General features: G+C 43.6%; 1 protein-coding gene across 1 annotated transcript in view; it reads right to left on the reverse strand.

Moving 5' to 3' along the window:
- The window catches only part of LOC106927504 (uncharacterized), a 43,776-nt gene that overhangs the window by 6,411 nt on the left and 21,831 nt on the right, over positions 1-15,534 (reverse strand). The window contains exons 8-13 of the mRNA XM_088003580.1: positions 11,076-11,252; positions 8,208-11,002; positions 7,953-8,067; positions 6,092-6,155; positions 2,612-2,983; positions 1,523-1,618 (exon numbers count right to left, since the gene is read on the reverse strand). Coding sequence (XP_087859706.1) covers positions 1,523-1,618; positions 2,612-2,983; positions 6,092-6,155; positions 7,953-8,067; positions 8,208-11,002; positions 11,076-11,252 — 3,619 coding nt within the window. The remainder of the gene's footprint in view (positions 1-1,522; positions 1,619-2,611; positions 2,984-6,091; positions 6,156-7,952; positions 8,068-8,207; positions 11,003-11,075; positions 11,253-15,534) is intronic.

A 15,534-nucleotide genomic window follows, 5' to 3' on the forward strand; every position in this document is an offset into this window, starting at 1 on the left:
AAAGACATAATTCATCCTCTGAAGGGTCGCACAACCATAACTACAACTAAAGATTTCTACAACGTACTTATGATGAGTCAGAATTACATAAATCTGCAAAGAATTTCCATTCATTCTCTAAAAAGACAATTAAATTAAAAACAGATTTGAAGAGATCAAAGTTCTGCTGTCGAAACATTAAAAATCTTTTTTAATTTTATTTTTTTATTGAAATTTCAAAATGCTAAATCAGAATAATTATTAAAAGCATGAGTAATGTCATTCTGAACAGTCAGGATGTTAATGAAATTGAAAAAGTGTTTTATTAAATTTGGAGATTTCTTAATGAAAAGATAGAAATAAAAATCACAGATTACTCAGTTTTGCTGAGTCATCATTAGCTTTTTGCACTAGTTGAATCTTATATTTCTGTCTAAGAATACCTTTAAGATATCTATAATTGTAATTATAACTGGTCAGAACAAAAAGAGAAATATTTAAAATTCACTTTATGTCTTATTTTCTGATATCTGAAATAAATGTTTCAGATGGTAATTTATCGTAGATATTTTTGAATTAAAGGTTCAATACAACTGGTAAATCTGATGTCAATTAGTCGGAATATAATTAGAGATAAATTAATTTACTAATATTGACATAAATGAGTTTCAGATGTAAGTGTGGTGAAGCTGATTTTATGTTAAAAGGGCCTGCCGTACTACTGGGCTGCAGTCGGAGGGGGAGACGTTTGGGAACGTTAGTCAAGCGCTCAGCTGCCGGCGGCCATTAAGCTCTCCTCTCTGTGTAGATGGAAATTTAATGGAAAGGCTTTTTTAAGCACAGTTCAGTTTTCAGGCAGCTCTGAGTTTCTGGAGAGGAAACAGTTTGATTATCGCCAGCAGCTAAAGGTTTGAACAAATCTCTGGGCTCCTGCAGACAAACTGCTCCAACATCCCAAAAATAAAGAGCTGCAGGTCCATGTCACTCTGCTCCACTGTAACCTGGTAAAAACCTGATCAAAACCTAATAATAACCTAATAACAACCTGATAACAACCTGTTAAAAACCTGATCAAAACCTAATAACAACCTGTTAAAAACCTGATAACCTGATAAAAACCCGATAACAACCTGTTAAAAACCTGATAAAAACCCGATAACAACCTGTTAAAAACCTGATAAAAACCCGATAACCTGTTAAAAACCTGATAAAAACCTGATAAAAACCCGATAACCTGTTAAAAACCTGATAAAAACCCGATAACCTGTTAAAAACCTGATAAAAACCCGATAACAACCTGTTAAAAACCTGATCAAAACCTAATAACAACCTGTTAAAAACCTGATAACCTGATAAAAACCCGATAACCTGTTAAAAACCTGATAAAAACCCGATAACCTGTTAAAAACCTGATAAAAACCTGATAAAAACCTGATAAAAACCTGATAAAAACCTGATAAAAACCCGATAACAACCTGTTAAAAACCTGATCGAACCAGTGGATAAACGTGAGTAAACCGATGCGATGTGCTCGCCTCCTCACAGTTTGCCAGCTGCAGTCGGCTCTGCTCCTGCGGTTGGTTCGCTGTGGATCCCGGTTTGGGTTTGATGTGACTCAGCTTCTTTGGTTCCATCCCACCTGGAAAAGCAGAAAATAAATCAACATCAGCTTTTAATCGAGGACTACGTCTACAAAGCTTTTCACAACACAGTTGTGAAAAATGTGGTTTATTTTCAAAGAACCTTTAGGTTTTATAATTTGTTGCAATAATTATAAACAAAACTACTTCTAGTTCTGGCTTCAATTTAAGCATTTAAAATGAAAGCAGCATTACCTCAATCCATAGATTACATTTCTTACCTTTAAGTAAATCTATTTTATTGTAAAATATATTATAAATCTGGACTAAAACTGCAACACCAAGTTATTTATTTCAAACATGTAGTCATACTTTATCTTTTGGTTTGTAATGTGGAAACTATTATGCCAATAGTTTTAGCCTATTAATTTAGCCTGAAGTAATACTAGCTCATATATTTAGCTTAACAAATTTAGCCACTGAAAATATTAACCTAATTACTTAGCATAGGGACGTAGCTTAAGCTAACAGTCAAATATTTTAGGAGCAGGTCACATTAGCAAGGCATTCTTTAGCTTTTGGTTCATAATGTGGCAACCGTGTTTGTCTTAAGGAGTTAGCTTAAGCTAACATAAGTTCAAACATTCAGTCTAATAATTTAGCTTCTGGTAACATTAGCGTGACACATTGTTACTTGTTGCCACAACAAAGAATTGTTGTGCCAATGCCAATTACTTGTTAGCTACAAGTAATTATAGCACAAATACTTGTGGTAAATGAATCTATTAATTTAGCACAAGTTAGAACTAGGTAAATATATTGAGATGAATGATTTAGCCTCATAAAATATTAGCCTAATTGCTTAAGACAACATATTAGCTCAATCCTTATGCAAAAAGATTTAGCTTAAGCTAGCACCATCCTACAGTGTCAACAAGGCCGCTATGCTAGGTGTGACCTGTAGCTTTATGACTCATGGATGAACCTGATTGTGACCTGCTGCTGCCTAAAGGAACCAACAGACCATCAGGTCTCTGCGTTAGCTGCGTTACCTCTGGGCGGTCTGGGCAGCCTGCTCTGGGTGTCACACACACTGGCTGGGGTCACAATGGGGTGAGACGAGGGCTGGAGGAAGGCCACAGTGGGGAAAGGCACCGACGGGATCATGGAGGAGTCGGACAGGGAGGCGGGGAGGCCTGAGCGGCCGCCGTCCCTGCTGCTGGACGGGACTCTCCACCGGGGCAACGGGGACGGGGACACGTCTTCACTGGAGGAACCGGGAACACTGGGAGGGCTGAGGGACTGCTCGGGGGTCGACGAGGATTTGGGAAGGAAGCTGAGGATGGAGGAGAAGAAGGAGCAGGATTCTGGGAGGGGAATGGTCCCGATTCCACTGTCCAGCGTCCGCATGGTGCAGCGCGATCCTGCGGCACAAGGAGGACAGCTGCAGTGGCTCACAGGGCACACAGGGAGTTAGCCACTAGCAGCTAGGTAGCTAGCAGCTAGCCTCTATGCAGCTACCAGCTATTAGCTAGCCGCTAACAGTTGGCATGATGAAAGAGCAGGAAGCATGGCTGAAGTGGAGCTGTGAAGCTTTGAAACGCGTTTATGGACGAAGTAATTAGCCACTCAATTAGGAGACGTTTTAATCTGAGAGGAAAATCAATACGATCACTTTACAAATTAAATCTGATTGATTTCAGGGTAGAAATGGAGAATGAGGCAGATTGACTAGAACAACTCTTTGGATTCTTTATGATGAATAAAAAACATTTTCTGTTGGTCAGATACTTTTCTCTCTGCCTCCTGGTTTTCCTCAGTTTGCTGGAAGTTTGAGTTAATGTCCAAAATATTTAATGCTTCATCACAAAATGAGAATAAGATCCAGATATGAGCCCACTTTAACCGCCGCTCTGTCTGAACGACGCTAGATGAGTGTTACCATGCTTTGACTGCAAACATGAAATGCACATAATGGTTCAGCATGGTGTGAACGAAATGCTTCATTTTTAACTCAACAGACTATTGATCGTTTTACAGGTTAAAGCCATTCAGAGACCGACTTCACTCCAACATCACGAATAAACACAGCATCCAGCTAGCATCCATCTTGCATCTAGCTAGCATCCATCTAGCATCTAGCTAGCATCCATCTAGCATCCAGCTAGCATCCATCTTGCATCTAGCTAGCATCCATCTAGCATCCATCTAGCATCCATCTAGCATCTAGCTAGCATCCATCTAGCATCCAGCTAGCATCCATCTTGCATCTAGCTAGCATCCATCTAGCATCCAGCTAGCATCCATCTAGCATCCATCTAGCATCTAGCTAGCATCCATCTAGCATCCATCTAGCATCCATCTAGCATCTAGCTAGCATCCAGCTAGCATCCATCTTGCATCTAGCTAGCATCCATCTAGGATCCAGCTAGCATCCATCTAGCATCCAGTTAGCATCCAGCTAGCATCCATCTAGCATCCAGTTAGCATCCATCTAGCATCCATCTAGCATCTAGCTAGCATCCATCTAGCCTGCAGTGTGGAGAGCTTTCGTGTTTTGCTCTGCAGGTGTTAAGCCTGCAGAGCTGAATCCCAGAACGTTGCGGTTTTTTCCTCAGTCGGGATGTTTAACACCTGAAAGTCCGACACACGTTTCAGACGTTTCTTCTGTTAGGAACCAAAACGTTTAACACTTCCAGCTGCTTCGCCTTAATTTATCCATTTTTATCCAAACTCATCAGATTCACATCCCATCATTTAAACCCTGACCAACACCGACATGGAAATCTGGAATGACCCCTGGGAAGGGTCAAAGGTCACCTCCAAACCATCTGATAATTCTGGTTCTTTCTCAGTTAGTTCTGGTTTTTAAACCTTTTATGATTCCCTTCTGAAGGGAAACCTGAATAAATAAATCAGTCAAAGCCTCAATTATTATGTGAGAAACGCAGCTGGAGGTAATTGGATAATGGAAAGTTTTAACTTTCTCTCTCAGTTTACTGAATTAAGTGAAGGTGATGTTTTCTCCTGGTCTGGTGTTAAAATCATCCCGGAGCTGAAAGCTAATTCTCTCAGCTGACGGAGCAGAGCTGAAGTTTTAATGAGGTGATTAACCCCAGAGGTCGGCGTCTCCGGGAATCCAGCAGCTCTGATGTTTCCTCCGCCAGCCAATCAGGTTCCAGCGCCGCCTGTCAGAAAACTTCAACAAGCTGCTGCACAAAGCGACACTAAAACCAGAACAAATCAACTAAAACCAGAACAAGCCAACTAAAACCAGAACAAACCAACTAAAACCAGAACAAACCAACTAAAACCAGAACAAACCAACTAAAACCAGAACAAACCAACTAAAACCAGAACAAACCAACTAAAACCAGAACAAACCAACTAAAACCAGAACAAACCAACTAAAACCAGAACAAACCAACTTTCACTGCCGCTTTGTTCCAGCCGCCAGCAGCGAGTGGGACGGGTTGGATCAGGAATCGGATCTGAACCACCACATCATGATGGACGACGGGCCAACAGGAACCTTTCATTAAAGAAAACCAGACTTTAACAGCACCATCCAACTTATAGTAACATCCAATCATAAAGGAGCAGCTGGAAAACGGTTTCTCTTAAACTGATTCGGCTGATTTCGTTTCATCTGATGGGATTTTATGTGACAGACGGAGAAATAAAGGAAAATGACTCGTAACTTCCTCTGTTATGAATGAAAATCTGAAAGCTGTCGATAAAATTTGCATTCAAACGAGCGATGGATCTTTAACACGTTCATCTTGATCAACTGAATACATAAATTTTAATGCGTTAAAACTTTTCAGGCAGGAACCTTTGTATTCACATGTTTCTGGTACAGCCGTAAATCTGACACACACCGCTAACAATAGCGATGAAGCTGCTTCTCAGTTAATTTCTGCTTCTAAGCGATCTGATTGGACGCTGAAAAATACTGCTGTTGTGTGCAAATTATGCCAAAAGCAGTTAGCCTATCAGTGAAGTTATGCTAGCTTGAAATAGCATCTCAATGCTAGCATGTAGCAGCCAATGCTAATGTTAGCTTCCACATTTCTAAAGAAGCTCCATGATTGATCAGAGCTTCCTGAATCTGATGGATGAAGAAAAGATTAAAAACCAGAAATATTCAGCTCAGGATGGAGGTTAAACCAGGTGGAAAATGTTGGAGCAGAATCTGAACGCTGGAGGCTGAAATGGTTTGAATGCAGAGCAGGAACTGATCAGATGAACTGTGGATGAATGGAGAAGCACAAACTGACAGAACTCAGCATTTTGCAGTTTGTTGACTGATTTTAGGGTTTTCATCATGTTTCATGACTTACACTCGTCTGTCATATATGGTCTTCACTTCTGTCTGCAAACTGTAAAATGGCAAGCACAGACAAAACCTTAATGCCTGGACGCTCCACCATCGGTCACAAGCCAACGCATCACAATGCTTTTAAAGGAATCAGGACATTTAGGTGCTGTCTACGACTGAACCCTCGACCCGGCAGCAGGAGGAGGCTGACCTATGACTGCGTCCTGGCTTCTCACACCGGATCCATTTTCACCGTCAGGTCTTCGGTTCATCATCTGCAGAGAAATCAGAATGATCCGTCACAAGACGTTCTTCGTCGTTTCTTCACTCATAACTTCAACCTCGTAAGTCATTGGACCAACCTGGTTCCCTTTAACCGGACCAGACCCAGTTTCTGAGCTGGTCTCGGTGCGCTTCCAACCCAACTCTGCGGTGAAACAGATCGATCCGAACCAACTACAGGAACGTCTTTTGGACTTCCTGAGCCACCGTAGCTTCAGTGTTGCCAGCGCTGCTGCTGCATTCACTGACTGCACTGCATGAAGCAGCGCTGAGTGAACTGCTCATGGCCTCCAGAATGGTGCTGCAGGTGCAACAGAAATGCAGCAGCAGCGTTTTCATGTTTGTTTACGTCCCACCCCCTTCATTTCTGTACAATGGGAGCAAAGATCATCACCCATTTGGCTTTGATTACAATTCTTAGTCCGCTTTCAAAAAGCACTATGTGAAAGCTGACGGATCAATTAAAGTTTGGTCCGGACCAAAGGACTTTCTACCGTCATGGCGGATTGAAAATGGAGGCTGAGCTGTTCTTGATGGATCAGTTTCCATGAACTGGACAGGCCAATCAGATCGCTTGGCCTGGCTTGTGTAACAGAGAGAGGAGCTTATGTGTGTCTGTGAGTTTTGATCAAAATGATTGAAGGGTTGTATGAGTTTGTGATATTTTTAATCAACACATATGTTTGGAGCCACCTAGTGGTGTGATGAGGTCCTTCAGGCTCCCCCACCAGATTGCTGGTGCTGGTGGAGGTGGGTGTGAGAGAGGCAGCTCTTCACTTCTTTTCTTACTTAGGGTCATATTTTTCTAGTTCAACAATTAACGAGGTACTGTAAGAATATTTAACATCTACAAATATAATTTGTAAAGTTTTTCTCGTGGTTGGGCTGGAAAGATGTGACCCTATGAGTGGGAGCTGGTGTTCGTGGCTGACCACTCGGTCACGGCGCTAACCGTGTCTTTTATTTTTCAGCCTGTCGGACCGCTTGGCTGCGGTCAGTCACATTGTGAGGAGTTTTTATTCTGTATTGTACTAGGTGACCGACAACTAGACAAGAAGAGTTACACTTGTTCCGCCTCTGGCGTGGTTCCAGCATGTGAGGAAGAACCGTGCAGGATCCACAAATGGAGAAGAATCTGAATGGGGCGGACTGGGTAGGAACCAGTTAAACCAGCACCTGTGGAGATCAGGATTTAGTTCTTACATCTGGGCAGCAGGATGGTATCTTAGGATTGCTGAATAAGGTCTTATAACAGGAGCTCTAGCTAAGAAGCACTTCTTGATCAGTTGATCAGAAATGGTTTGGCCTTCAGTCTGTGTAAAGAGTCACTATGACAGATGAGAGAAGAGTTGTAAAAGAGTCGATTAAGAACATGTCCTGGTGACCAGGCTTGTTAAGGTAGGCACAGGTTACTTTCCACATAAATGTGTTGCTGCAGCGCCACCTGGCGCATGACATGATTATCACTGCAGATTACTCTGATGACTTGGAGTCGTCAGAGTGACAGAAGGATTTTCCTTCCGTCACTATCTAACTGGAAAGTATTGGTTCAGCTTGTGTTATTTCAGTTTAAAAGGTAAAAGAGTCGGGGCGCTGTGGTGGCGCCGGGCTTGAGCACAGCCCACATTTGGATGCAGGTTCGATTCCCGGACTGGTGACCTTTGGCACATGTCTTCTCCTGTCTCTCATTACCCACTTTTCTGTCAATTCACTATCAAATAAAGGCCATTGGAGCCAATAAAACCTTAAAAAAAAGTAAAAGAGTCCAGTTGGACCATTCAAAGTCCTACCTGGGGGTCCGCTATGATGCTAGCATGTCCTTGGATCTCAGTGAGGGACATTCCTGGACAGGGCATTGAGATGCAGGCCCGAACCGCATCATGGGGCTCTCTTATTCCCACAGAGCTGAAAGAAAAACTATTCATCAACCGTTTCCTGTCATATGGACTCAGGAAGCTGAGGATTTACTCAACTATCACAAAGAGTCTGTGACGCTGTAGGGGACACGTCTGGACATGCTGAGAGGATGTGTCTGTGTGTCTTACCATTCTTTTCCATCGCTTTTTCGTCTGTCTTTCTTCTTGTCTGACTTTGCACTCTTTCCTCCCAGCAGAGATGTAATCTTTTGTTCCCGCTTTTCTTCCTTTGCTTTTGGTGGATCTGTCTTTTTGTTGCTTGGAGCCGGAAGTTTACTCTTACGGAAACCAAACCAACTTGCAATGCTGGAGCCAGACTTTTGCTTCACTTCGTTTGTTTTCTCATGTTCCTGTGACTTGTGCAAGTTCTCCTCAATGCCAAGCATCACCTTCTCTTCGATGGTGGTTATGGTGCTTTGTCTCTCGGGTTCCTCAGAGACCGGCTCACCAAAGGCGGTGGAAAACTGCTGCTCGATCTGAAGGCGCCTCGCCTGCTCTCTCTGCAGCTTAAGACTCTGAAGTCTTTCACTGGATGAACCCAGATGTGACGGGACTGTCAGTCCTTCCTCAATTAGAAAGTTGTTTAGTAGGGATCGATTCATTGGACAGTGGTAGCTACTGGAGCAGCTCATGCTACCAGGAAGGACATCCCCAAGAGAGTTCAGTGAGCTCCCTGAATGGGTTTTGATCTGCGTCCGGACCTTCCCAGACCTGTTGAAGCTTGGTCTGTCCATGTAACGTGCACCGAAGCTCTGACTGCGAGCTTTAGCTCCATTCATGCCCATCACTGGTTTGAGAAGAGGTCTGGTCGACACAGACACGGAGCGTTTAAACAGCCAGCCTTGCTCATCAAAGCCCCAGTCCAGCATCCCGCTGGCGTCAGACGCTGCAGGCTGCAGAGGCTCAGAGTCCAGGGAGTTGCAGCGGGTCTCAATCTTCCGGCAAGACTTCTCCTGTGAACCAAATTCATGCATCACTTGGGGGTCGCATGTAAATGCTTGAAAAGTCTGCAGACTGTTTGGGTTGTCATAACTCTGTCTCCCCAAGATCAAGAAGGTACTGGTGTTCTGTCCAGAGATTGCTTCATGAGACTTAGCATTCACAGGAAGTGTCCTTTTCACAGCATTTGAGGAGGATGTGTGGGGATTACTGGGAACCCCGTGATAGTAAACATTAGAGAAACCGGTAGGCAGGACTTCAGAAAGCTTTGGCTCACTAATGCTCTGCTGGGATCTCTGTAGGATGTTCTGGTTTGTTGATCCATTCTCATTGCGGCATGCGGTGATTCTGTCCGGCTGAACTGAGTCTGAGGATTGTGATTCTTGAACGGGGAGGTGAGGAATCTTTGACACATCGGTAAGGAAGGTTTTGAGGGAGACATCTCTCATTTGCAGGTCAGCAAGTTGATTATCTTTTATGGTATTGGACTGCTGAGTCTCTAAAACAGAACTGAAGTCAGTAGCTGTTGATGGCTTGCCAGTGGTTAAGCTTTGAGGCTGAGTTGCCAGTTTTTTGTCTTTGGTTGTGCTGTCGGAGCCGGCTTTAAGGAGAAGAGAAGTAATTTGGCCTGGTGGCAGCGGTGGCGACGGAGACCTTCGCTCTGATCTGAACGCATCTCCCTGGTCCTCTTGGCGTCTCTGTTTCCTCGGTGAACAGGGCAGGTTGTCATAGATGCTTTCTTCAGCACAGTCATTGCTTGAGACTCTAGTTGATGGTTTTGTTGGACTCTTCAGGCTGTCCTTGATGCCTGGTGACTTAAGGATCTTTGACTGTTTCACCGGAGATGCGAGCGGAGACAGCTGTTGCATACTCTCAAGACACTTGGAGCCGACTGGTGTTGAAACATCTTGATCTTTGTCAGTTTTAGATAATGTGCACTTGCTGGAACCGTGAGGGTTGGACCGTTTGCTGGGCACACTGTGTCCTGGAGAGGTCGCCTGTCCTTTGGGTCTTTGGCCCTTGATGAGCTTCTGATGTAGAGGAGAATGGGTGTGTTTAAGCTGATCTTGGCCTCCATCTGCACTCTTGCTTCTCAGAATGAAAGCTTTTCTTGCTGAGTCACAAAACTGAGGTTTTGGTTTCCTCTGTGGAGATTCTGAGCTGGTCCAGTCCCTGCTGTCCCGACCGGCTGGGTTTGCCTGGTCTCTGCAGTGGGGCACTTCCATTGAAGCGCTTCGCTGTCTGGCTTCATTCATGCAGCTCAGAGCTCTGGTTGCAGAATGCTGAGCTGAGGAACTCGCCTCATTTATCTCTGCTTCTGTTTGCTTCATAGGAAGTCTGCCTTGCTGTCTTTGGCTGCAGTCCAGCCTGGATTTACGGTCACTGGCCTGTTCTTGGTTATTATTCCTGTCGCTGAGCTTCACTCCTGATATGTGTCTATCTAATGAGTTTCTGTTGAATCCCCCAGACTTTGTGAGGCTATCTGTTGGACTCACACCAGGTTTAACGGTGGGGGCCTCTAAAAACGGGAAGTTGTCAGAGTCGGGTGAGGGGAAGAGACCGGAGCTAGCTGGAAGAATCGAGTCTTCATGAGAAACTTTATCATCTGCAGAAACCTCCAATGAGTCCAAATGAAGACGTTTTTTTGTTGATTGTTTGCCAGATTCATCTGGATCATCAGAGTCCAGGATGGACGCCTGCAGCTCGGCTGTCAAAGGTTTTCTTGTTGAACTTTTCTTAGCAGGAGACCCTTGTTGGCGCGACTTGACACCAGAGGAGTAAATGCCCTCGTTTGAGGTCATGCAGTCTTTGCAGTGTGGAACAGCTGCAGCTGAGGTTGCCTCTTTGGACTTGTTCATCTGGAGATGCTTGAGGCCTTTCAGGATATGCCCCTCCTTCCATCCCAGGTCTGTTGGCTCAATGAACACTGAATGATTGCTGGATACTGAGCCTGTGCTCATACGCTTGTCCCGGCTGGAGGCACACTGTGGAGACATTAGTAACCATTACAATGCAAGTTAAAGACAGAAAATAAGACCAACAAAACAAGAAACGTACCTGCTTGGAGAAGCCGCGTCCATCTGCCCAGGTATGGGAACCACTGGAGTATTCACTGCAAGCACTGGACAGAGACAGCTCACTGCCGCTGCCGCTGCTTCGTGGGCAGGTCAGGCTCAGTAGGCTGGGCCATCTTCCTGCAGCAATACTTCTGGCTTTTCCGTTTCTTTGGACCTCCTGGAAAAGATTTTATAAGTGATCAACCACTGGGAATCACAGGGAGACTCAGAACTGTCGACTATCCAAACCAACCAAAATAAAAACAGAAGTGACGCACCGCTCACAGTAAAACACTCATCCGATTTACTGACAAATCACTGGAAGCTCATTAGAGACACATTTTATAGTAAAGATTTATCTGGTCCAGTTGAAGCTGAAACTAACTGAACCGAGTCCGAGGTTTTCTGCAGAACAGCACGAGATGAAGATTGTTGTTTCGGTCCAAAACAACAAACTGATCCAGAACCAGCCAGATGTTCTCTCCATACGAGTCTGATGGTCCGTCTCCATGTTTCCAGGTGACTTGGAAAACCCTGTCTGAGTCTGTCTCCGTTCCCGGTCGATGTTTACCGAAATCAGAACCTTAAACACTAATTCCTGTGGTGTGCTAAGTAAAACGTTAGCTGCACTAATCCTAAAGCAATAATCATAAACTTTAATTCTGCTAACGCTAAAGCGCTACACCACCATGGTATTTAGCACAAGCTAATGCTAACATGCTACACCACCATGGTATTTAGCACAAGCTAATGCTAACATGCTAAAGCACCATGGTATTTAGCACAAGCTAATGCTAACATGCTACACCACCATGGTATTTAGCACAAGCTAATGCTAACATGCTACACCACCATGGTATTTAGCACAAGCTAATGCTAACATGCTACAGCACCATGGTATTTAGCACAAGCTAATGCTAACATGCTACACCACCATGGTATTTAGCACAAGCTAATGCTAACATGCTACAGCACCATGGTATTTAGCACAAGCTAATGCTAACATGCTACACCACCATGGTATTTAGCACAAGCTAATGCTAACATGCTACACCACCATGGTATTTAGCACAAGCTAATGCTAATATGCTACACCACCATGGTATTTAGCACAAGCTAATGCTAATATGCTACACCACCATGGTATTGAGCAAAAGGTGAAATCATTAGGAATAAAGTAATTTTTATGGATTTAAATGGATTTTCTGTCTCATGTTTTGTGTATACCAGGAAGCGGAGTGTCTGCTGGCACCTGGTCCACAGGTCTGTTAAACACGCAGCGTTTCCAAGTCAAGTGTTGTGACCCCATTTGAAGCAGCATTGATCGTTTGGAAAGCTGTCATGGTCAGCTTCCTCTCAAAGTCATTAGAGTCATCTGTTAGCAATAATTAATGTGAATAGGAAATAATTGCATGGGGGATCTGGGGACTGCAGCCATTCAGTGCTTTCGCTGATATTCACCTATTATTTGACTACTTGGCTTTATGCCGCGCCGCCGCAGATTAATCTGGGAACTAATTACGGTCGGCGCAGCGACGCTATCGGAGATTTGACAAAAGCCAAACAGTTTAAGGAAACCTTCAGTCGGAGCTGAAAGTCAGAGCAGCTGAGCCGTTTTACCGGCTGGATTTCACGTTTTCAGCCTGCAGCAGAGAACCATCTTCATCATTTGATGTGCTGCAGTTATTCTTATTAATCACTGTTAGAAGGGAACATCAGGCTGTTATTACCGCTGGTTTCATTCGGCTTTTAACGAATCTCTGTTTGAGGTTTTGCTTCATCTCCCAGTTTTCAGTAAAAGCTTTTGAAATATTCCCCAGGAAGGAAGCGCAGTGTTTTCTCTTAATGTGTAAATGAGCAGCGGCTCCGGCTCAGCAGCATTAAGGAGCATTAAGAGCAGATTTAAACACCTGATGGTTTACCTGGGAACCTGCTGGGTGATGTCTGTCTGCTAATGGCCGCCATCATTTAGTCCAGATTTACTGGACATAAGCTACAGACTGAGCTTCTCTTATTTATCCACATGAATATTTTCATTAAACTCAATAAAATATTGCAAACATTTCACTCCATATAAAACATCAGGCGAGTTGTATTTAAAGGGCCGGCATCATTTAAAATCCACTCTCAATCTCTCCATCACGGAGTTTTGCTTTGATTCTTTTAGTAAACTCATCACTCTCATCAGCAGCTATCAAACCACTGATAAAATCACTACTGCAGAACTACAGGCCGACCTCTGACCTCTGATTCATCAGCAAAGTTATTGAAAAAGCTTCAACAGTTAAATAACTTACTAACGATAACCAGCTGCTTTGACTCCTTTCAGTCTGGTTTCCATGGTTACCACAGCACGGAGACTGGCCTAGTCAAAGTGTTCAATGACATCCATATGAATACGGACTGTGGGAGAACCACAGCACTGGTTCTGGTTCTGGTTCTGTTGGACCTCAGTGTTGACCACGACATTTTACTGAATCGACTGGAGAGTCGGGTCAGACTCTCCGGTCCAGAACTCAGCTGGTTTGAATCTTACATAAAGAACAGGGATTTCTTTGTTTCAATCAGAAACTTCTCATCAGAGAGGTCAAAGGTCACATGTGGGGAACCCCAAGGTTCAATCCTAGGACCCTCCTATTCAATATCTACATGCTCCCACTGGCTCAGGTTATAACAGGAAATAATATTAGCTACCATAACTATGATACACAGCTCTACATCATGATGTCACCAGGTGACCTTTGACCCCATCCAGTCACTGAACAGATAAATGTAAGGATGAGACAAAACTTTGTCCAGCTGAACAGAAACAAAACTGAAGTTATTATCTTTGGACCTAAAGAGGAGCGAACTAGAACTACAGATCTAGAGTTACAGATCTAGAGTTATAGTTCTGGAGTTACAGATCTATAACTCTAGAACTAGAGTTACAGATCTAGTTACAGATCTAGAGTTATAGATCTAGAGTTATAGTTCTGGAGTTATAGATCTATAACTCTAGATCTAGAGTAATAGATCTAGAGTTATAGTTCTGGAGTTATAGATCTAACTCTAGATCTAGAGTAATAGATCTAGAGTCATAGATCTAGAGTTAATGCATAGCTTCAGTTATTACAACTAAAACCAGCGATCAGCACGAAACGTGGGAGCAGTGATGACCTCTGACCTCTGACCTGAACCTTCAGAGCCACATTAAGACAGTCACAAAGTCGGCCTTCTATCACCTGAAGAATCTCCAGGGTCAGAGGACTGATGTCTCAGATCAGAGAAACTCATCCATGCGTTTATCTTCAGTCGCATTGATTCCTGCAGCAGCGTCTTCACAGGTCTGACCACCAAATCGATCCTCCAGCTGCAGCTGATCCAGAAGCTGCTGCTGCTGTTCTGACTAAAACCAGGAAGACGGAGACATAACACCAGATCTACAGTCCTACAGCTGTAGCTCAGAGAACAGACTGTAAATTCCTGTTGTTAGTTTATAAATCACTGAACGGTTTAGCAACACAATACATTAAAGATCTGTTATTGTTGTACCAACCTTCCAGACCCTCAGGTTCTGGTTCTGGTCTGCATCCAGAACCAGAACCAAACGAAGAGAAGCAGCATTGAGTTTCTATGCACCACATAGAACAAACTTCCAGAAAACCGTAAAACAGCTGAAACACTGAGAGCCTTTAAATCCAGACTAAAAGCTGCTTATGGAACTTAAACAACATTTGGGATTTGAATCCCAATCCGGGTTCAAGCGCGACGGAGAAAACGGGTTTGGAGTCCCCCTCCCTGTTTTTGTGTTTTTTCCTGCCGATTTCAAGAACTTCCACTCGGCAGGAAATTTAATGTTTTAGGTTGTTGATTCAATGTCTCATGACTCTGTTTAATGATGTAAAGCACTTTGAAATGCCTTGCTGCTGGAATGTGCTATAATGATAAAATAATAAAATTTGATTTGATTTGATTTTTGATTTTCAGGTTTGAGAAATCCAGCCCAAGGCCACATCCTTCTAGATCCGGCCCTGCTCACCCCAACTTCACAGAGTCTTTAAGAGGAAGAGGAGGAGGAGGAGGAAGGACACGTTTGCTCCTAAAGCTGCTCTTCCTCTTAACTCCTAACATCCAATGCCTATAAAAAATATTCACACCCTCAGACTGCTTTTACTAAGCAACCTGGAGCAATAAAACATGTTTTTGTTTTTGACTGAAAACAGATTTCTATGACACAGATATCTAACATGAAATTGTATAAATATTCCCTCCCTGCAGAGCAGTTCAGCCAGTTGTCATTATGTAGTAGAATAACTCCAGAGGGGCTGCCTCGGGTCCCCGACCCCCACTTTGGGAACCCCCGGTCTGACCTGACGGACGTCCAGCAGTGAGTCCACAAGGTCAGTTTAAAGCTTACCAATGGGAAGTTTAGTGGAAGGAAAAGTCTATTTGAGAAAAAGATCCACCAGCAGCCTGGG

The sequence above is a fragment of the Poecilia mexicana genome, unplaced genomic scaffold (genome assembly GCF_051168715.1).
Source record: "Poecilia mexicana isolate PSO_F unplaced genomic scaffold, ASM5116871v1 scaffold_2, whole genome shotgun sequence".
Taxonomy (NCBI): domain Eukaryota; kingdom Metazoa; phylum Chordata; class Actinopteri; order Cyprinodontiformes; family Poeciliidae; genus Poecilia; species Poecilia mexicana.